The 23,652-nt window shown below is 38.8% G+C and overlaps 1 protein-coding gene across 2 annotated transcripts in view; it reads left to right on the top strand.

Annotated features, from left to right (window-relative positions):
• Positions 1-22,918, top strand: part of PEX5 (peroxin 5) — a 65,020-nt gene extending 42,102 nt beyond the window's left edge. For both annotated transcript variants that reach the window (XM_088971305.1, XM_088971304.1), the window contains exons 9-15: positions 1,686-1,932; positions 2,394-2,478; positions 13,338-13,447; positions 13,640-13,864; positions 21,458-21,523; positions 22,272-22,366; positions 22,458-22,918. In XM_088971305.1, the coding sequence (XP_088827431.1) occupies positions 1,686-1,932; positions 2,394-2,478; positions 13,338-13,447; positions 13,640-13,864; positions 21,458-21,523; positions 22,272-22,366; positions 22,458-22,536 (907 nt within the window). In that variant the 3' untranslated portion in view covers positions 22,537-22,918. The remainder of the gene's footprint in view (positions 1-1,685; positions 1,933-2,393; positions 2,479-13,337; positions 13,448-13,639; positions 13,865-21,457; positions 21,524-22,271; positions 22,367-22,457) is intronic.
• The last annotated feature ends 734 nt before the right edge of the window (positions 22,919-23,652 follow it).

The raw sequence follows: 23,652 nt of genomic DNA, 5'->3' as shown, positions 1-23,652 counted from the left end.
TAGAAATAGGAGCCTTGTCAATGGAAGAAAGGAAGGCCAGAAAGGAAGGTGAAATGTTCTCATAGGAAACAAAATGGGAAATGAGATGTTTAGTAGTGCAAGACGAAGGTCAAGGTCATTAGCAATGGAGGTATCAATAGCAGTAGGGTCAGAAACATCAATGGGAATCAAGGTACCTGGTTGGGTAGGATACACCCTTTGGAGAATTTGATGGCATTGGTGGTACAACTTCTAGATGCTTCATAACTCTTGAACTCGGTTGGCCTGTGACGATGAAAGGAAACATGGGAGGGAGGAGGATCACAAAGAGGAGGGAGTTGAACTTGTTTTTCCTCATTCCTATACTCCCCCTGAGGAGAAACTAGAAAGAAAGGCTCACTCTCAAAGAAAGAGACATCCATATAAACATAGTATTTTCGAGAGACGGGACCAAAGCACCTGTACCCCTTCTGAGTTGTGGGGTACCCCAAGAAGATACAAGGAATAGCACGAGGATTCAATTTTCCATGGGTGGGTGACAGGTTTTGATCAAAACAACGACAACCAAATACACATGGAGGAATAGAAAAAAGGGAGCCTTGGGAAATATGAGCTGATGTGGGGCTTTGCACTCTGACCATCGAGAGGGCATGCGATTAATGAGATAAGCAACACAAAGGACAGCCTCAAGCCAAAAACTTTTTGGGACATTCATATGAATTAGTAACCCCCGAGCCACCTCAAGAAGATGGTGGTTCTTTCTTTCAGCAACACCATTTTGTTGGGGTGTTTGGGCACATAAGCTATGGTGGAGTGATCCACGCAAAGCAATGAACTTCGTGAGGTCATTATAAAAGTATTCTTTGGCATTATCAGATTGGAAGGCTTGGGTTTCAGTTTGAAATTGGGTGAAGATCATTCGTTAGAAATGTTGGATAATTTTTGGTACTTCATCCCTAGGTCGCATGGGATACACCCATGTGTATCTGGAATAATAATAAAAAAAAGTAATAAAATACTTGTAGCCACTCTTAGATGGTAAAGTACAAGGGCCCCAAACATCAGAATGGAAAGGAAATTCAGGTTTATTATTCCTTGAAGAAAAATGAGTTCTACAATGCTTACTCAATTGACAAATTTGACATATAAACTCTGACACTGACATTGACTTAAAGAACTCTGGAAACACAATTTTTAAGGACTTGAAAGATAAATGGCCAAGTTGACTGTGCCATAAATAGGCCTGACTCTTACTTGACTGACTCTTAGATTCTATGATTGCAAGACCAACCTTTATTCTCTAGCATGTAGAGTCCACCCATCATACATCCTCTACCAATCGTCTTCCCCAAGGCCAAATCCTGAATCACACAATAAGAAGGGAAAAAAAGGTCGCTGAACAGTTTAATGAATTTGTGATATTAGTAACAAAAAAAAAATTAATAGGGAATTTTGGAAGTCCCTGATGACCTTTTTAATTCTCTTTACTAACTTGGTAGCTGCCTTGAAAACTGAGAGTAAAAGAGGAAAGTTTAGGAATATGGATTTCATAAATATAGCCTTTTATGTTTCACATGGTAGTATTGACATTGTTTTTTTATCCCTGGAATTGAGTGTTATGTGGTGATATTTCTAGTTTTGTCTTTACTTTAGGAATTGACCTTTATTTTTTGCCTGTGTTTTACTAATTTGACTTGGAACAATAGGTACCTGAATGAACAAATAGCTACCAAACAACAGTCAGATAATTCCAGGGGGGTGTATGTATTTTCTGACATGAACCCTTACGTTGGCCATCCCAATCCATTGAAAGAAGGGCAGGAGCTGTTTCGTAAGGGCCTCTTGAGTGAAGCTGTTCTTGCATTAGAGGCTGAAGTTTTAAAGAACCCTGATAATGCAGAAGGTTGGAGGTTACTTGGAATAGCACATGCAGAAAATGATGATGATCAACAGGTTATGCTATTTTCCAGACCTTAAGCTATATTTAGAACAGCACCTATATCACTGTAACAGCTTTTTGGATTTGTAACCTCACTTTAGCCTACTATAATGTTATTCTGCTCCTACTTTTATCTCAGCCTTGTAAGATACTTTGTTCCCCTCCCTCCCTTTTCTCTAGTATGGTTACACTATTGCATAAAGATTTTATTTCAATTTGGGATGCAACTTGGGTGGGCTTGATTTGTACCTTTGTTAAATTTTGAAAGGGCCTGGCGTCCTTGGCCCAAATGCAGTGGAAAATTGTCAAATTCGGTAACCTAGTTTCACCCGTATTTTCAATGTCAGCATTCTTATATTGGCGAATGACTATTTGATGTACTAGCTCAATCTTTTCAAGATCTTATTATTATGATTGTTTGAACTGTTACTTGTACATTCCCCTTTTGTGATGAGTAAAATTCCTCTTGTTGCAGGCTATTGCATCAATGATGCGTGCACAGGAGGTAGATCCAACAAACTTGGAAGTGCTTCTTGCTCTTGGAGTGAGTCACACTAATGGTATGTGGTTAACCCCTCTACTAATTCAGGAAGTATAAAATTTCAAGTGCCTCTAGATAATCTTTTAGCAGGAACATGCTTTTCTTTTTGTTATAATGGGCCTCTGCATTTGACAACTTCTTTTTGCTTTTATTGGATATGCAGCGTGAAAGTGTAAAATCAAAACCAGAGTAAATCATAATGCAAGAAAACACACATGCTTGTGCACACACAAGAAGACTTAATGTCGTTTGACAAGGGTTGTCTATGCCCACAGATGAACCCCTGCAAAATGCACTTCAATTTCAATGTAGGTGTTAAATAAGATCACAAAAGTACCTCTGCATGAAAGGTGTATGTCAAATTTCACCTTTGTTTTGGCCTTGGGGAACCTGTTCTCACTAAGTGTTTATATTATATCCTTAAAGTACAAGACATCTGCACAACAGAAAGATTAGTTCTTTTCCCGTTGGCATGAAATAAAAGAACAGTTGAAGGAAAAAATATATAATCTTCTTTGTTAAATGGAGGTAAACAGTGCACCAGAGGAGGAGAAAACCCAAATTGGATGAACAACAATAACCACAAAAAGATTGGCCTGGAAGGCATAACTCTTTTGAACTATATCTTTGCTATATGATATGCTGAGTTTGGAGATCTAGGAATCCATCTGCACCAAAAAAGCAAATCATTCTGGCTGCCAATGATCTTTATTCCCTTAGACTTGGTATGTGCTTAAGTTCCTGAGTGACCTTTGCTGGCTCTAGCGTACAACCACTGACCACCTCTAGTCACTTCTTGATACTCTTATAACCTCTAGTCACCTCAGCTCTAGTGGAGTTCCCATTATCTTATGGCTTCTCCATTGCCCATATATAATCTTCTTTGTTAAATGGAGGTAAACAGTGCACCAGAGGAGGAGAAAACCCAAATTGGATGAACAACAATAACCACAAAAAGATTGGCCTGGAAGGCATAACTCTTTCCAACTATATCTTTGCTATATGATATGCTAAGGAGTTTGGAGATCTAGGAATCCATCTGCACAAAAAAAGCAAATCATTCTGGCTGCCAATGATCTTTATTCCCTTAGACTTGATATGTGCTTAAGTTCCTGAGTGACCTTTGCTGGCTCTAGCATACAACCACTGACCATCTCTAGTCACTTCTTGATACTCTTATAACCTCTAGTCACCTCAGCTCTAGTGGAGTTCCCATTATCTTATGGATTCTCCATTGCCTAAAGCCTTTGGGTCGGGTTCCAAAACATTGCATGTGATCAACGCAAATGCCCACATGGTTAATCTGACATGACATGTGGCTGCTGAATTCTGCCATGTCAGCCACTACGATGGGTACAACTGCCATGTGTAAATTATTCAACATACCAACTGATGGACAAGAAATTATTCGATATGCCAATTTTACCTTACCTTTTTCAAAAATTACCTTACCTTCTTGAGGGTCCAAGAAGGAAAAAAGACCTGTCTAAGATGCTGGTAGCCAAAGTAGAGCAAGGGGTTCCAGACTAGAGGAAGATTGCAGAGGTGGTAAGTAGAGGGTTAAAACTAAAGGGAACAATGATCTTCACACCTTTTGAAAATCGTAAAGCTCTCATTGGTTTGGCTGAAGAAGAGTTGGATCTGGGATCTGTAAATCTACGGTCGTCTTATGGTAGTATTTTGATTTCGAGTTGGTCCCCCCTATCCAATGCAAAGCCTCTGTGTATTGAAGATGGTGCGTGTCACTGTTAGAATTGCCGGGCTTCCTTTCCGTCTTTGGAAACAAGATGTTTTCTCATCCATCTCCTCAATTTGTGGAGGGAAACTAGTGGGAGTCTTTACATTCGATCTACATTTAGCAGCTATACTTTTTCAATGGTATGAAGCCAGAAGACATAGCTAGGTTGGTGGAAATCCAGACCAATAATCACTTTTATTTAGTATGGCTTGCAACTTGCATTGAAGCAAACCTTTGGAAGAAGGCTAGAAGAACGGAAGATCGAGAGATTGAAGACGACTGGCTACGTGGCAAAGCAGAACTGGACCTTTTTAGAATTTCTGAGAAGTTTCCTTCAAAGGAGAAGATTGGACCAGGCGGTGAAAAAGAGGGAGGGAGAGCCTTAGAAAGGGTTGCAGAGGTTGCATGTTTGTTCACAGACTCTCAGCTACAAGGTAGGCGAAGAGCCCAACCCCAAGTCACGTTTGTCTGTTGAGATGGAGCATTTAATGCCTAGTTTAGAGTTGGAGCCACCCGCGGTCTAGGTGTCTAGCACTGTTGAGCCAGGTTCTATTGAACCAGTAAGGGAAGCCTTAACTTGAGTGAGCTCCATTGGGTCAGTGGGCATTGAGCTGCTGAGTCGGTAATATTGAAATTGGTCTTGCTTGTCCTAGATAATGAAATGGACTGAATGAATCAAGAGGTGGGCCACTTGTTGGTGGGCTTGATAAGGCCAAAAAGGTGACCGAGCCACTTGGTACTTTAAATAAACAGTAAACACGTGAGAGGGAGGTGTGTGTGCAGGTTGATGGACCTTTATTCGGGTCTTCCTTCATCTTCTTTTATTCTTTCTGCGAGAGCAAGCCCGCAGTGGAGAAGACTTAAGCAGAACCTTGGGTGGAAAGAGAAAAAAGGTTGTCTTTGACGCTGAAAAGGAGGTCTGTAGATTTCAAAAAGTCCCTCTCTTCAAAGCTTAAAGGAATGAAGGTGGCTTTCACTAGGTGTGGTGATTTGAGTAGCTTGGGTATTGCCGGAGAAGATTCTCTCCCAATGGAGAACCAGGGGCAGGCTAAGGAGGACTGTGATTTAGATTCTTTGGAGCCCTTGAACAAAAATCCAGCTCTTGGCTTTTCGACTGAGGTGAGCTGTTGCGATTCAGCAAGAGATACTATAGGAGAGCTGCTGTTGGATACACAGAACAACAAGACAGAGCAAGAGAAGCAATTAGGGCAGGAACTTGTAAACAACTTTAGGGAGGAAAACCAGGAGAGCTTTACTCTAATGAATAAGGTAAAAACGAATTCTATCTTGAAAAATTTAGTTGTGAACTTGTGACTTCTGCTGCCAGTGAACTAAAGATGGCAAAAGAGGGAAAGTGTTCACTAGGACAAGGATTTTCACCAGATCACCCCACTATCACACATGTTATTATTGGAAAATTAGGAGTGAATTTAGGAAGAAAAAGAGAAAAGCTTGTTAGAAAGAAACTTCAGATCCTTGAGTTTTGAGGTTGGGTTGAGAAAGTGTTCCATTGGCTGAAGGAAGGAATTTTTGGGGATGGCCCTTGTAGTAAATTCAAGAGAACATATAAGAGAGAGATTGTGAAGACTAAACAAAAGAATAGTGCCAGAAGTAGCACCCATGACAAGGAAGTTGGTTTAGGGGAAAGTGTGACGACCCCATATAGACCATTTAGAAAGACTCGTACAAAGAAAGGTGAAAGGAAGTTGGTTTAGGGGAAAAAACATAGACGAAGAGAAGTTAACTGGGAAAAAGGAGGTCTTAGAGGAAGATGGACAGAGTTAGAAAGGTAGAGATATGGACAAGGTAGTGGAAAATGCAGTTCAAGTGAACAAGGCTTTAGGTGGGGATGACAAAGAGGCTGTTCAAGGAAATGGAGGAAAGGTATTCGGTGAGTGAAGAAAGATCTGTGGAAGGTTCCTGAGGACTATATTAGTTTAAGGGCTATTTTGGGGCAGGGCCTATTAAAGGTTTTGGGTCTTATCTAGGTTCAGGGTCTTGCTTTGCTTTGCTGGTCTATTTAAAGGGTTTGGGTCCTAATATTCTGTAATTAAATTCTAGGGTTGAGGGGTTGTGTTCCAGTGGGCCTTGGCTGTTATTTGGGGGGTGATATCTTGTCACCTGCTTGTGTATTCTCTTTGCTCTCTGTCTCTCTCCTGCTCTTTTTTAATAAAAGTTTTATTTTTATTTATTACAAAAAAAATAACTTCTTTTACCTCTTATTCACATAGAGAGCATGAGCTCAAGGCTGGTGTAGGTGACATGTCTTTCTGACGTATAAGAACTTGATGGGTGGGCCTGGGCTGGTGGGCTTGGGATCCTATTAGCTCCCCCTCCTTGGAACCAACCTTGTCCTCAAGGTTGAGGTTAGGAAATTATTGCTTCAGAGTGGGGTAATCCTCCCAGGTGGCTTCTTCTCTGGGTAGATGAGTCCAGGTTACCTTAATTTGCTTAGTGAGGTGTTTACCTACCTTGACCCATCGCCAGCCAATTACCTCTTGAGGTTCAGCCCAGAGCTCTCCTTCATCATTGAACTCAGGCAAGAGTGAACTGATAGGAATAGCTGGGTTCAGATTCTGCTTTAGCAAACTAAGGTGAAACACAGGGTGCAACCGGATAGTGATTGGTAGGTCCAATCTGTATGCAATCGCGCCAATGTGCTTGAGGATTGTATAAGGGCCATTAGAATTGAGGGGCCACCATTTTTTAGACTCTCCGGGCCACAAATGCTGCATGTAAGGCTGAAGCTTGAGGTAAACAGATTCTCCAACCTTGAACTCAACCAGCTGGTGCTTCTTATCATATCTTGCCTTCATCAATTGCTGAGTCTGGTGCAAATGGGCCTTGAGGGACTGAATGATCTCTTCCTGGTTTATTAGCTGTTCTTCAACCTCATTAAGGATGGATCCCCTCTCATATGGCAGCAATGAGGGAGGATCCCTTCCATATAACTCCTTGAGGGGGCTTATTCCCATAGAGATGTGAAATGTGGGTATTATATCAATACTTGATCAAAGGTAACCATTTGACCCATTGGAAAGGGTGGTAATTGGTTGAATGTTAAAGAGATGTGCCTTGGACCCTGAAGAATTTGGCCCAAAATTTACTCATGAAAGTTGCATCCCGATCTGAAAGTATGGACTGTGGGGTCCCATGGAGTCAAGCCACTTCTTGGACTCAAACCCAAGCCACCTCAGCCATTGTATATGGGTGGGGTAATGCAATGAAGTGGCTGTATTTAGAGGGTTTGTCCATAACCACTAAGACGACAGACTTTCCTGCTGAGACTAGCAGCCCAATAACAAAGTCTAAATTAATGTCATCCCACACTTGGGTTGGAATGGGCAATGGTTGTAAAAGCCCAACTAGTGTTTGAGTGTCATATTTGTAGTGTTGACAGACTGAACACCTCCAGAACTGTGTCACATTTCAGCCCAATAGAAATGCTGGTGGATCCTCTTGTAGGTTCTCATAACCCCGGAATGTCCTCCCCCTGGTGCATCATGAAAATGTTGTAAGAGTGCCTCGATATGGGCGGAAGCGGAGGGTACTACTAACCTTTGTCTATAGAACAAATCAGCCCCAATCACTTTGTATCCAGGCATGGACAAAGGATCAGCATACCACTTCTCTCTCTTCTGAGCAATCACTAGGTCCAGATGGGCTTCTTATCTAAGCTCCTTTCATCAATGGGTATGTAGGACTGGAAACTACTAGCTAGTTAAACTTATGGATCCATGATAAAGTAACTGCAACTTGGCTAGAGGCACTGAGCATGCACTCTATTTTGTAATCAAACCTCATCAACTTGTACAACTATTTTTGTTGTTCCGATCTTTGCACTTGTTGTTCCATTAAATGTTTCAAATTGCAATGGTTGGTCCAAATTATAAAGGGCCTTCCTAGCAAGTAACTTCTCCATTTGTGAACAACCAAAACTACAACCATTAACTCCTCGTTAAGTGGATTTAAGTTGGGCTTGGGCCAATAAGGCCTTGCTGTGATACGCGAGTGGCTTCCCCTATTGCATCAAGACAACCAAAACTACAATCACCTCCCTTGCATCTTGCTTCTCAGAGTTACTCACGATAGAGACTTCACAGGGAGGTTGGTTCCACTGCAGCAGAAATCACATCACTTCATGTTGGTTCCTTGGAGACTCCAGATTCAGCTAACACAGATTCGGGTATTCCTCTTAATCCCTTGTTAGGAACTACCTAACTCGGGGACTCTTTTGAGGGAGCCTGCCTCCTGAATGAGAGAGAGAGAGAGAGAGATTGTATTCCCAAATCGATAATCCCCTCCTAGCTTCCTTTCCTTATTTATATACTGCTGTTACAATTCTGTTATACCCGCCTCTCCACTTGTCCAGTTTGTTAGTTAGTTTGTTCTAGTGGTTGGCTGTTAGTTACATTCTTTAAAGGCTGGCGTGGCCTTTTCTTGTACACTTGTATTCCCTTTATTTGTGTCTCAACAGTCCCTCCTCCCTTGAAAGCGACCTTGCTCTCAAGGTCAAGATGTGGAAATCTATTCTGTAAATCCAAGTAAGGTTCCCAAGTTGCATCCTCAATTGGGAGACCTGACCATACCACCAATGCCTCTGGTTCGATGTGATTCCCTTTGCGTATCCACCTGAAATCTGTCCCTTTGCGTATTCCCTTTGCTTCCTTGGGCTAGAATGGAGCCATTCCCATGGGAGTCTATTTGCATTATTATGATGTGGGTTGGGTCTGCTGCCTGTTTCCTTAGGGAGGCGAGACTAATGGGTCCTGGACCCTTGGACAGCTGCCCTTGAATATGCGCCTTTGAGCTGCCCACTTGAAAATCCATGGTGAGGCGGGCCCAATCACATATCACCGGCCCTAATTGCCTTAACCATTGGACTCCGAGAACTACATCTGCTCCACTGATTTCCAGGGGGTGCAGATCTACCTCGAACTCATGTCCTTGTATCTTCATCTTTAATTTTGTGCACGTACTGTCGCACACCAGGTTGCTCCCATTAGCTACGTGCACCCGGAAGGATGTACATGGTTTAGTTGTCTGACCAATGTTTGGGTAATGAAATTGAGAGTGCTGCCACTGTCTATCAGAATTAACACATGGCGCCCTTGTACCAGTCCGGTTACTCATAGTTTGAGAAGAAGCAAGACCGGTCAAGGCTTGCAGGGGTACTTCCGGGTATTCCTTTGTCCATTGCCCCCATTCTTGGTTGATCATTGGCTCTTCAATGTCTGTTGATTGCTCGACATATTCGGTTTCAGGTTGAAGGAAGAAAACTTGAGGGATCTTACAGCGATGACCTGGCCTGAATTTGTCTCCACATGCATAACAAAGGCCATTTTCCCGTCAGGTTTGCATCTCAGCCCAGGTTAACCTCTTGGTTGAGCCAGGGCCTGAACCAGAGTTGGCGTCCTTCCTTGTGATTCCTACTCCTGATCTGGGCTCCGGTTTACCCAAGATACCTGGTTTTGGGTTTGGTATACCTGGTATGATCACAGCTCCCAGAGGTGATTAATCCTTCTTGCCCGATTCAGCTTGTCTTCATATAGTCGAGTTAATGTTGCTGCTTCAAGAACAGTGGTGGGCTGCATGGCTTTTACCTCCAGCCACAATTCTTCCCTGAGTCCAACAACAAAACTTCCGACAAGCGCGTTTTTTGGCCAGCCTTGCACGCGCATAGCTAATATTTCGAATGCCATCTGATAATCTTGGATGGAGTCGATCTATTGTAGCTTAGCGAGGCTTTCATCATAGTTCTCAAAGGCTGAGACTCCAAATCGCATGGTTAAGGCGTCGGTGAAGTCTGCCAATGTGGCTCTTGGGTGTCGTCGCCAGTACCACTGGTACCAGACGATCGCCTCTCCTTCCAGGTGTGCAGAAGCTAATGGGACACGATCAGGTCCCTGTGTGTCGTGGTAATCGAAGTATCTTTCTGTTCGCAAAAGCCAGGATGTGGGATCCCCCCCTGCGAAGATGGGAAACTCGATTCTTGTTGTTCTTGATCCGCTTCGGTGACTGGTGTCACTGCGCTCTTCCCAATTCGGCGTAGGTGGTGCCTGTGCCAGTCATTCAAGCAAGGATGCAAATCTTTCTTTGATTTCTTTGACGTCAGCCGATATTCTTTGCATTTCTCCTTCCATGTTGTCGACTCTGTTCTCCATTGCGGATGACCTTGTGCTTGGCATCTTGGCTCTGATACCAACTTGTTAGGAACTGCCTAACTCAAGGACTCTTTCGAGGAAGCCTGCCTCCTAAATGAGAGAGAGAGAGAGAAAGGGAGATTGTATTCCCAAATCGATAATCCCCTCCTAGCTTCCTTTCCTTATTTATATACTGTTGTTACAATTCTGTTATACCCGCCTCTCCACTTGTCCAGTTTGTTAGTTAGTTTGTTCTAGTGGTTGGCTGTTAGTTACGTTCTTTAAAGGTTGGTGTGGCCTTTTCTTGTACACATGTATTCCCTTTATTTGTGTCTCAACATCCCTCTACTGTTTCATTTCCCATTGATTCTACTAATCCTATTACAGATAACCTGGACCTTCCTATTGCCCTTAGAAAAGGGAAGAGAAAGTGCATTGTTCATTGTATTTCACAGTACTTATCCTACAGTGGACTTTAATTAAGAATCAGACATGGGAGATTGTGGACATACCAGAAGGCAAGGAGACTGTTGGATGTAGATGGGTTTACACAGTAAAATATAAGGCCGATGGAAGTATAGGAAGGTACAAGGCCAGACTTGTTGCAAAAGGGTACACACAGACCTATGGCATTGATTATTTAGAGATCTTTGCACTAGTTGCAAAGATGACCTCTGTTCGGATACTTCTTTCTCTTGCTGCCACATACTCTTGGCCCCTGTTTCAACTTGATGTGAAGAATGCTTTCCTTAATTGGGATCTGCAAGAAGAAGTGTATATGAATCTTCCTGCTGGCTTCTACAGTGGTGCTGAAAGGGGAAAGGTATGTAGGCTTAAGAAGTCACTTTATGGCTTGAAACAATCACCCAGAGCATGGTTTGACATGTTCAGGAAGGCCTTGGTTGCTTTTGGCTACACTCAGACTCAATCCGATCATACCTTGTTTGTGAAGCGAAGGGGATCCTTGGTGTTAGTCCTAATTGTTTATGTGGATGATATTGTTGTCACAGGGAATGACCTAAGTGAGATTGATTGTCTGAAGAAGAATCTACACAAAGAATTTGAAATTAAGGATCTTGGAGAACTTAGATACTTCTTAGGCATTGAAGTTGCAAGATCAAAACATGGAATTTTTATCTCTCAGAGGAAGTATGTCTTGGATCTTCTTCAAGAAACAGGGAAGCTTGGAACAAAGGCAACCAGTACTCCTATTGATCAGAATCACAGGATTAATGCATCAGAAGGTGAGCCAATAAAGGACATTGGGAGATATCAGAGACTTGTGGGTCGATTGCTATACTTGTGTATGACAAGACCGGACATTTCCTATGTAGTAAGTGTGGTAAGTCAATACATGTATGCTCCACGAGTCCAGCATTGGAAGGCTGTTGACAAGATTCTTGCTTATCTGAAGGGACACTCGAGCAGAGGCATATTGCATGCTGATCATGGACAGTTGAAACTAGAGGCTTATACAGATGCAGATTGGGTAGGATGCCTTGATGATAGGAGATCTACTTCAAGAGTATGCACCCTTGTTGGGGGTAACTTTGTCTCGTGGAAGAGTAAGAAACAGACAGTGGTGGCAAGATCAAGTGCTGAAGCTGAATACAGGGCCATGGCACATGGAGTTTCAGAACTTCTTTGGATCCGTTCCCTATTGGGAGAGATTGGTGTACAGGCAGAAGAACCTATGATGCTGTATTGTGATAACCAGGCAGCAATTAACATTGCCCGTAACCCAGTTCAGCATGACCGGACTAAGCACATTGAAGTGGATAGACATTTCATTAGAGAAAAGGTGACTTCTGGGGAAGTTTGTCTCCCATACATTGCTTCTGATCTGCAGCTTGCTGATGTTCTCACAAAAGGTGTTGCAAGGAACAAGCTGGAGCATGATCTACGCAAGTTGGGAATGTGTGGCATTTACTCCCAACTTGAGGGGGAGTGTTGAGTTGGGCCGATTTTTAGTTATTGGGCCCAATTGTTTTGTTCTTATTTTAAGTCTTTAAGTTAGGAAGTTGTTGGGCCTTAGGCCCATTAGCTTATGTTTTTTAAGTTGTGACTGTTCAGCTACTTTAGTAGCCGCCCTACTAAGGGCATTCTTGTAATCTTTCATTCTTTTAAGTTAAGTATAAAATATAATGAGGGGTTGGCGGCCAGAACTAATTTAATTCTGGTTATCATCCCACTCTTTCTTCCTCTCTTTTCTTCTCTACTGCTGAAACTTTTCATCCTCTTCTTCTTTCTCTTCACAAGGAATTCATCCTGATTTACAAACAGTGATTTCTACTTAAGTAATTCACATTTCTGTTATTCTCATTGTTTGGACATTCTGTTTCTATTATATTCAGATGGTTTGTCAAATTTTGATTAAATTTCTAGTACATAGAGATTATTTTATAGTGATACTGTGAAAACATTACCATTTTGTGTATTTTAACATGCTCCGGAAGTGTTAATGTAGTATACAGTCTTGTATCAGGTATGTGTTGTTTTTTATGCCGATATGCTTGGCATGCATATGTATTTTGGTATTGCGTATGCCAATAAGATTCATTTATTAGTTTTCACAAGAAAATTCTGCTCACTTCAGATATCAGTCTTCCATTCTGATATTATCTAAAACGCAAACTAAGCATCTTTAGTAAGATTGGACAGAACTACCCCTAAGTGATCATGTGCCTTTGATATGACATTTTAAACAAATTTAAAAGACAAAAGTCCTCCTACATGGGCACCGAAGCAATAGAAGTAAAACAAAAATGACAAAAGTTTTTGGTTGGCCTGCATCAGTATAGAAGCTCTATTTCTTGATTGGATTTTGGCTATATAAATGATTTTGAGGTTGTGGTTGTGTTACCTTCTAGGATGAATTGTTTTTTGCTACACTAGGGCTCGTGGATAATAATGTAATGATTTTTAACTAGTTTCTTCATATCTAATAACACTTTATTGATAAAAGTCAGGATGCTTATTTTCTCCCAAATATTGCAGAACTGGAGCAGGGAGCAGCATTGAAATATTTATATAGATGGCTACAGCATCACCCAAAATATGGGACACTTGCCACTTTGGGTCAATCTGATTTTCCATATTATGCAGATGTAAGATTCCTACATAGAAAACTTTGTTATTTTTCAGGCTACCCTTCACTTTTGTTGTTTCCAGACCATGTGTTTGAATAGAGTTGTAGAAAATTGCCATATAACTGAATACTTTGGTTGGGGAATGGCCTGAGTGCTGTGATGCATTTAGAAATCGGAAGAAAAATGCTTGACACTTTCGTTTGGTTGTAGGTTGTTAAGTTATTCAATGAAGCTGCTCAGATGTCTCCAGAAGATGCTGATGTCCATATTGTTCTCGGTGTCCTCTACAATTTATCCAGGGAATATGACAAAGCGATTTCATCCTTCCAAACAGCATTGAAACTCAAGCCACGTGATTACTCTCTCTGGAATAAACTTGGTGCTACACAAGCTAATAGTGTTCAGAGTGCTGATGCATTATTGGCTTATCAACAGGTACCTACCCCAGTTCCTCATGTACTAAGTTTTACTAGTTGAGACCCGTGCTTTGCACTGGTTTTGTCAAGTAGAAATATAAGTAGGAGCCCTATAACATTTGTAAGTAGGCTGATCTAGTATAGTTTGGTTCAATTTTACTTGTGCCAACGAAACCAACCCTCTCAGGTTGACCATTGGGCCAATTGAAACTGACCAAAAAGAACATAACACTGATTTTATTTATTTATTTATTTGCATTTTGGTTGGTTTAATCAATTTCCCAAGTTCTATCTTTCACTCCAATTGTTCTTACCAAGAAACTGTTTTGAACATTTAAAATAACTATCAAATAATCATGAATTGATACCAGTAATGTCAAATGTGGGTTCCACTTTTAAGTTTAACAATATAAAACTATTGATTAGGACAGTCAATCACTTTTTTAACCTTCCAAGTTTTTTTAGCTTTTGCCTTTTTGGAACTTTGTGTTTTAGCTTTTTGACTGAAGAGGCAGACTTGGAGACGGTAGATGATTGGCGGATTTGGTAGTCTGGGTAGCGGTTGACATTAATGAAATAATGTCACTAATGTCATATGAAAAGTCTCAAGTTTTTTTGGGATATGTGGCAGTGCCGTAAGTTTCCACGTATCCCACATTCCCACTGGTTGGGTTGGTTTCAGTCTGTTTACAAATAACCTGCAACCATACCAAGTTATCTGGAGACTGGTTCTAATATTTATTAAAAAGAACCAGTCAGCTGCTTTTTAGAACTGTACATCTTGGGTTGAGTCAGTTCAGTTTGGTAGATTTGTAAAAGTTCGCAAACAAACTTAAGTCTAAGTCCAACCCAACCATGGGATTTAAATTTTACCAACTTTTAAAAGGGATTTAAATTAATGGAACCAAATTTTAAAACTAATAATTTGTTGAGTTGTACTTCTTTTTCTTAATTTTTAATTTTATTACTGTTAGATAATTTTGTATCAATTTTAAAATGGATTTTGAATGAACATTAGTTTTTATTTTATTTTATTATTTTTACTAATTTTTGTAAGATAAAAATTATTAATTTTACTCTTTTTTAATTTTAACGAATTTTATTATTATTAATGTTAAAAAATATATTAGTGAAAATTTAATTTTTGTTAATTTTATTTATTTTATATTGAATTCAAATGGATTTGGAATTATAATTTTTATCAATAATAACAATTAATGATTATCTTATTATATTTTTGTTATATTTTATTAATTTTATTATTTTTAAACGGAATATACATGTATTAAAATTTTAATGTCTTTTTCGTTTTGTTAATTAATTTTAAATTTTATGTTCATATTAGTTATTTTTATAATAAGAAAGTAAAAGTAATATTATTTATAATGCGACAGAATATAATTGATAATTTGATAGTTGATGTTTCAAAATTTAATGTTAGTTCAGACTGTTCAGTGGACCTATACAAACCCATACCCAAAATTCCAAGTAAGAGAAAAATAGAACCCCTATTGTGTTCAAAATAAACTTTTTTATCAGAGTACAGACTCTCCATATTGATAGAAGTTGGTAACAAGAAAATTCTAACTCCCACGTGATGAAAAAAAGTAAAAAGGACGATGATAAGGGGTTATTTCAGGGTTTTAGAGTGGGTAGACAAGGACAAGTGGTGTCATATTTGCAATTCACAGATGATACCTTGATCTTAGGGAAATTTAGGTTAGTGGAAGTGGTAACTGGTTTGAAGGTTAATTTGACCAAGTGTAATTTGGTAGGGACTAATTTGGAGAGAATTGTGGTGGAAGAGTGTTGATGAGAGAGATTGGACCCTATCTTTAAAAGGCTGTTACACTTGTTAACCATGTTGTAAACCTTCCTTTCCCAGATAAAGAATTATGGTCCAGATCAATTCCCCTCAAAGTAAACGTTTCTTGTTGGGAGGCGGCTGCAAAGCAAATCTTAAACACCTATTACAGACTCCAAAGGAAGTGTAAAAATTGGACTTTTTCTCCTCATGTTTGTGTTCTTTGCTGGAAAGACGGGGAAAACGCCAACCATCTGTTTTTGTAGTGCTCTTATACATCTCAAATTTGGCAGCATTTTTTACTCTTTGGTGGGTAAAGAGTAGACAGCTCCCTCAGTGGTGGTGGTCCTGGTGGATCTATGTTTTTTGATGGACAATTAAGCATTTTATTAATGACAATAAAGTAAGCAGACAAATTCATACAAAGCTGAGATCTCTCAGGAGGCGCAAGTTGCTGCCTCAAAAACAAAGTAAAATTACAATGAGCCTAGAATAATTGATCCCTGTTCACCCCTTGCTTAGCTAGTAGGTCAGCCAGCCCCTGTTTTCCGATCTCCTCTCCCACTGAACTCTAACTGTGAGATTAGAGGTAAGCCATTTGAATCTTTTTATTTCTCCCCTAAAAGACCATGCTACTGTCTCTGGTTCTTTCAGCCACCCAGTTACCACTTTAGAGTCACCTTCAATGGTCAACCTCCTGAAGTTCAGTTTTTAGCAATCTGTGCTCCCTGTAGAGCAGTTTGCACCTCTGCACTAACTGCATCCCCCACACCAACTGGGCTCAGAATAAGGCCACAATTTGTCCCTCTTCATTCCTAAAATCACCCCACAATGCCAGAGGGTCCAGGATAGTCAATGCTGCCTCCATCAAAGTTGAACTTTATGAAACCTTATTCTGGCTTCAAATGTACAACAGGTTTGTCCTTAACTGAAGAAGAATTTGCAACAGATACCCGGTTTCTCCATATGTCATAAAAGGAGTAAAGTGAGAATAAATCTAAAGATTTGGCCCAGTTTATAGCCCTCGTTAGTAGACATTCCCAAACAGTATCTAAAGCAGCCCTAAGCCCCAATAACATCTCCATAAAATTCTACCTCTTCTCTTAGGCACCTAAAAGTTGTAGGGTCGAAAAGCCCCCTGATTTGTAGAGGCATCACTTGCCTACCCCCAAAAAGATCAAAAACTTTTTCCCAAAGATTTACAACAAATGGGCAAGAAATTAAAAGACCAGCTTGGGGAGATTCAAAGGTTAGGCCTTTTCTTTTGCAAGGTATCCAGTGTGTTTAATTTCCCAAGAGAGGCTTCCCAACAAAGGTTTCCGACTTTAGGGGGAGTGGGTTTTGACCAAACTTCTTTCCAAAAAAGGGCTGAGGGTTAGGGACTGAGCACAACCGAGAGAAAAAAGAGGCACGAGAAAAAAGACCCAGAGGGTTGGGAGTCCAAATTCTATCATCAGGTTTAGAAAGGTCCAAGCAAACATTGTCTAGGGTTTTGATCAACAAAGCAACTTGATCAATTTCAGAATCTCTTAGATCTCTTTTGAAACCCAGATTCCAGATGAATCCAGAGGGTTGGGAGAAAGAGACAAATCTATGAACGGGTTCACTTTTGAAAAGGGAGAGGGAAAACAAAGATGGATAGAGATCATTAAGGGCGAAATTCCCAATCCAGGTGTCTTCCCAAAAGAGAATCCTATCACCAGTACACACATTATACCTGTTAAACTGAGGAATTGGGGAAGAATACTATGAATAGCCTTCCACGGAGAGTTTAGAGTAGCCCACCGAGACACTCCAACATCCCAACCATTTTCTGCATAACCATGAATACTACTCACCACCTTGTGCCAAAGCCTCTCTCTCTCTCTCTCTCTCTCTCTCTCTCTCAATAGCCATCTTCAAAGCCATTTGCCCAATAAAGCTTGATTCTTCTTCCCTATATTGCCTAACCCGAAACCCCCTTGGTCTTTATTTCCACAAACTAGAATCCCATCTCACCAAGTGATCTTTCCTTCCTTCACCAGGCTCCCACAAGAAGTCCCTTGTGATCTTCTCTACTTTCAGTACTTCCCTTTGTCGCATTTTGAATACCGAGGGAAAGAACACTGAAGGTTAGTTAAAGTAGATTTATTCAAAGTGATACGACCCCCTAGAGACACATAATTCCTCTTCCAAGCTAACAATTTCTTGGTGCATCTTTCAAGAATTGGACTCCAAAAGCTTCCTTCATGTGGGTTGGCTCCTAAGGGCTTACCTAGATATTTCAAAGGCCATCTAGCGATAGGACAACCTAAGGTTTCTGCTACCCCAGTCATTTCCTCTACCAAGTCCAGTCCCACTACACAACTCTTTTCAAAGTTATCTTCAACTTAGAGACATTCAAACAGTTTGATCACCTGTATTTTCTTTCTAGGAGAGAGAACAAAGGGAGAGGAGAGAGGAGAAGAGAAGAAGAGAGAGGGAAAACAGTTTGGGAATCAAAAAGTGAATAACATAAAATGAATAGGAGATTACATTTATACCCCTGGTGGCACACCCTAATAATAAACTAATAAAAAGAAGAAAAGAACAAGCTGACAGCATCGTAGGCTGACAACACACTAACAGCAAAGGTAAATAATAATACTAACAATACTCCCCCTCAAGTTGGGCTGAACATGTCTATCATGCCCAATTTGTCACACAACTCATTGTGCCGCGAGTATGGAAGCCCCTTTGTGAGGACATCAGCTAGTTGCTCCTTGGAGTTGACATAAAGAGTACAAATTTCTCCCTTTTCCAATTTTTCCCTTATGAAGTGTTTGTCCACTTCAATGTGCTTGGTCCTCTCATGCAGGACAGGATTGCTGGCAATGCAAATTACCTGTACTTAGATAGAAAGACCCCAAGCTTAATTGTTCCTTGCAGTGGGCCTTTCCTTGTGCAGCTTAGATGGAAAGCAAAGGAGGCCGCCTCAAAAGAAGGCTTGGGTCATCAATGAGATACCTCTTTGGAATAGCTAGAATTCTAACCTTGTGTTAAGACCTATAGGCCAAAGGACAATCTCAAGTAGATGATTTCTATGGTAATTACTTATTGTTAATAATAATTTAATTTTTAACAATTATTATTAGATAAATTTGTTTTAATTTTTAATAGATTTACTAAGTAATATTATATTTAAATGGAATTTTGATTAATAAATCTATCTTTAGAATTAATAAAATTTTATTTTTAACTATTACTTTGTATTATTTTAAATGGAATATAAATGGATTACAAATTCTATTGAATAATTTTAAAATGTGACTAATTTTTTAGTAATACTTTCACCATATAAAATTAAATTTTTGTTATAATTATTTATTTTTATTAAATTTAATTTAATTTTTGTCATAAAATAAAAAATAGTTACAAATAAGGCATTGTTTGGTAAATTTGAGGTCTGAAGTCTAAAAAAAAAACCTTTGAAAGCATTCAAAGCAGTTGTTCACAAAAATGATTAAAGTAAAATAATATTATAAAAAATATTACAAAAATAATAAAATATATAAAATATGATAAAATTCAATAAATAATATAAAAATAAAAAAAATGGAAAAATAGTAAAAATTATTATATATGTAGAAAAAGAAAATAATAATGATAATAAAAAATTAAAATATAAAACAGATCATATAATATTATTAAAAATATAAAATGAATATAAAGTATAATAAAGAGATTTATAAACATCAAAATAGCATAAGTTAAGGTAAAACAATAAAAATTTATTATAAATATAATAAAAAATATAAAAATAAAAGATCGTTGGCTGGATCAAGATTGGACACCGATGAAGACCGCTATTAGTTGTTGTTGAATGGAAGAACAATGGTGAAAACAAAAAAAAAAAAAGGTTTAGGTATGGGAAAAGAGGCTTTAAGATGCAGAGTAGTTTTGGATTTTTTTAAAATTTAAAGGGGCATCACCGGAATACAGTTTTTGTGTGCTACCTCCAAATGTGTTAGGGGTAACTTGAAGTCTAAACCATTCAGAGCAGTTTTTGGTGTTCCGTGGCAAGTGGCAACATTAGGAGGTATAATCAAACAACCACCGAGTGCTGAAAAAGCAAAATTGTCAGCATTCAATGGTCAATTCGGCACTACCGAACACCACCTAAGTTGATTTAATTTAAATAAGGTAATTATGTTATATATTATAATTAGATGGAGCATTTTTATTAATGATTATAATTAAATGCAAGTATACTAAACGGATATGAAATTATGATTTGATTGAAATGGATATAGATAGAGTTAAGGAATTTTAGGCAATTTAATGGAGTAATTGAGAGGAGGGAGAATTGATGTATGAGTGAATGATGTTATTAATGAGGGGAGATAATTGGAGAAGTTAATAAGAAAGAGAGAGTAAGTGGTGAGTTAATGAAGAGAGAAAATGAGAAAAGTTTTCAGAAGTGATAAATGATTGGATACTTGACTTGTGTTGTTCAATTTTAAAATCAATTGAAAAAAAAAAAAAGAAAAAATCAGGAAAAAAAACAAATATCAAAGGAGAAAGGAGAACACACCATCACCATCCTTGTTTAGTGGTGAGTTATGGTTTTCTCATTCCGTGTTCATCCTTTTAGTGAGGTCACCATCCACTTGAAATGATAAACATTTTGCAAAAGCCAAGCTTTTGAGCAAACCACTAATAAAAGAAGCAACTTTCAAAGTGATGTGTAAAAAGGTAAAAGAAAAAAACCAGAGTGATGCAGAACCTAATGAGTCAGATTTGGGAATTTTTTTATTTTTATATTTTTGCATTTCTTGATGGTAAGGGTATAGCTATAACTTAGAATTTTTTTTCTATTTTATTTAAGTAATTAATATTTTTCTTGGTTGCGCAATTTTGTCTATTTAATTACTGTAGGAATGTTCTAAGGCTACTGAGGTAAGGCAAGAGTTTGGTCCTGTCTCTCCTTGATGTGTATGTCTCTCCTATGACTCCACCTTACCTCTTAGCCTTCAAAACCTTGCGGAGAACAATCCATTGGCCCATCTAGTTTCTCTCGCCTGTTTTATTATTTCCTTTTCTCTCTTTTTTCTTCTCTTCTGTTCTACTTAATTTTTAAACAAGTTTACAACAAGAGTGCTCCATACATTGAAGCTTCTGCTTCTTGACTTAAGCAAGTGAAACTCTTGTTACCGAACATTTTGAAAACAATTGGTTCTAGAAAGATCATTGAGTTTTTTTTTTTTTTTTTTTTTTTGTCATTTCATTTCATATGCTTCAAAGTATGTCTTTGTGTTTGCACCTCCACATGATCTTTTCTTTCTTGGTGCTAAGAGGGAGAAAGTAGTTCCATGTAGTCAATATGTAGGAGCAAGAAAGGAAGGTGGTTGACCTTCCACATAAGTTGGAGCATCTCACTAGTATTGATTATCTTCAAAAGGGCCTCCTGCCAAAATGCTTTAGTCCTTGGAGGAGTAGGTGGGGGAAGGTTATAAGTAGATTATCTCATCATTTTAGAATATTTTTCATCAGGGAGGAGGAAAACCTCTCTCAAGCAACTAATATGATAGATTGTCTTGTCGTTCTCAGTCTGTAAATCTTTTCATAAATCTAAGCTCCCAATAAATGCTAAAGGGGGAGGACTGCACAATCAGCAATGAATTTATCTTTGAACAGAGGAAGGTTATAGAGTCTAGGGTAAACCTTGTTTTAAGGTCGAGGGCTGTTTGATACTTCGATGCATTTTTTAAGTGTTTGATATGAAATCCTGCATCTTAACTTTCTTATATGGATTCATTTATGTTTCTTCTTTGGCCTCTGATGTGCCAGGCACTAGATTTGAAGCCGAATTATGTTCGTGCATGGGCAAATATGGGTATAAGCTATGCCAACCAGGTTAATTCCTACATCCGGTTCTTCATTAGTGTTTTTTGCTGTTTACTAGTTAAGAACTGAAATTAAGTTTTGATGATCTGTCTTAGAGTCTTAATTGTCCTTGTAAATGCCAATAAAGCTGGTTGAATTTTCTTTTCAGCATTACCTTTGGAAATAGATAGCTCCTTTGACATTTAGTGGAAAATAAATTTAGTGGAAAATAAATTGTATTGCCTGCTGCAACATGCAATACGGTGGTTGAACCCCATTGTCACCTCTTCTTTGGGACAACAATGTTGTCATCCTGTGATCCTATCATTTTCCCACGAGCATTGTATACAAACATCTTTCTCTGGTGAATTGGGATTTCCTTGTGGCTATACTATTCTGGTGTCAAAAATACCTTTTTATGGTGTATTGAGATGTTAAAACGTGAGTGTCTAAATAGGGTGGTTTCAGAGAGGAACTGACAGAAAAAACCCATTGATGGGAATGGATGTATTTAAATGTTTGATAAGGTGAATCCTGTAAAGAAAAATGGCCGATGTTGCTAGTATGAGGACATTTGGCTTTCTGTTTCTCTTCATTTTGTGGTTGTGTATTTATATAGGTCAAGATACCCTCCTGTGCAGTTTTTACATGGATATTTGATTCTTGTCCTACTGTGACATGCCTGCCTTTTCACCGTGTTATAATCAAAGTGAGACGTACAATTAAAAGAAAAAAAAAACATTAAAATTTTGGTCCTGTCTGTTGTTCCTTGATTCAGGGTCTATATGAAGAATCTATTCGGTACTATGTCCGAGCACTAGCAATGAATCCCAAGGCAGATAATGCCTGGCAATATTTGAGGATTTCTCTCAGGTATCAAACTGAAGTTTTCATGTTTGATCTTGTAATTCAAAAACTATGGTTGAAAATATCAATACTGATATTGCTTTTTGTTTCTCCGTAGTTGTGCTTCTCGAAATGACATGCTGCAAGCTTGTGACTCAAGGAATCTAGATGCTCTACAGAAAGAATTTCCACTCTAATACCTCTTTGAGAACAGCAGATGACAAAATATTCACCACAGTTTCATTCTTGCCATCATTCTATAAGGAGAAATTTAAATCAAGGTTTCAAGCTATGCTGACATTGTATTATAGGCTCAAGTTCCATGTTATTATGCTGCACATTTCAATTTAGGCCGGCAGCAGTTTGATATACCACCCGCAAGTGTTAGGAGGTGAACAAAGATGAAACACGATGGATGAAATAATAGCCTCTGAGATCCCCATTTTTGGGGTGTAATAAAGCTGATAAGGAGGTATGTATTCTATAGCAAATGAAAATCTCGAGAAATGGACTCGATCATGAAAATTTTGTTTCATAATCCAACGAAATCTGATCAACGACACTTGTTTTATTAGTGAAGTATACTGGTATTAACAGCAAAAAAAAATTTACAAATATGAGGTTCTAACCAGCTCGGGTTAGAACTTGGCTCCCTCATCGGCAGAGGTAAAGGTCCTGGTTTTATATATACCGAGAAATGCTTTACTGGTTTCCATTGATAACTGATACGACTAATTGAGTGTCGGAGAACACCAAAGAATCCAGACTTTCTGAGTGAGCAAAAGAAAGAGCTTTCAAAATATCTCCCAATTCCGCTACCATAGGTCTGCCACTAACCCTAATTTACCACCTGCCGCCATGGTAAACTGCTTTAGAAGCATTATAAAGTATAATTACAGAATACAAAAGTACCACATCCATTTTTACACAAACCACCATTACATGGAGAATACATTCAAATCCATGGAAACTGATGGGAGGGATTCAGAAAATCTAAGGGTATTGCAAGGGTTTTTCAAACATTACGTTATTTTCTAAAATTTAGGGTAGTTTTAGTATTTTAACTATAAATAAATGATGCACTTATTTAACACCCAAACAACAGGTCCGTACAGATTCCTGAAAATTTCATCATCCTGACTTGCCATAAGAAACACCACTACAGCCAACCAAGAAAATATATTATTAACATTACAGTCGGTAAACTATACTCAAATTAGCAAAATGTCAAACAACTTACCAAAATTTTCACATCGATCCTCCTGAAGAACAATGATGACCAAAGACTATCAAATAAAACAGCACAAACGTAG

This window comes from Nelumbo lutea, chromosome 2 (assembly GCF_056320005.1).
Source record: "Nelumbo lutea isolate HS-2025 chromosome 2, American lotus-T2T, whole genome shotgun sequence".
NCBI lineage: Eukaryota > Viridiplantae > Streptophyta > Magnoliopsida > Proteales > Nelumbonaceae > Nelumbo > Nelumbo lutea.
Note: the sequence above shows the minus strand (reverse complement) of the source record. Positions and strands in the feature narration are given on the sequence as shown.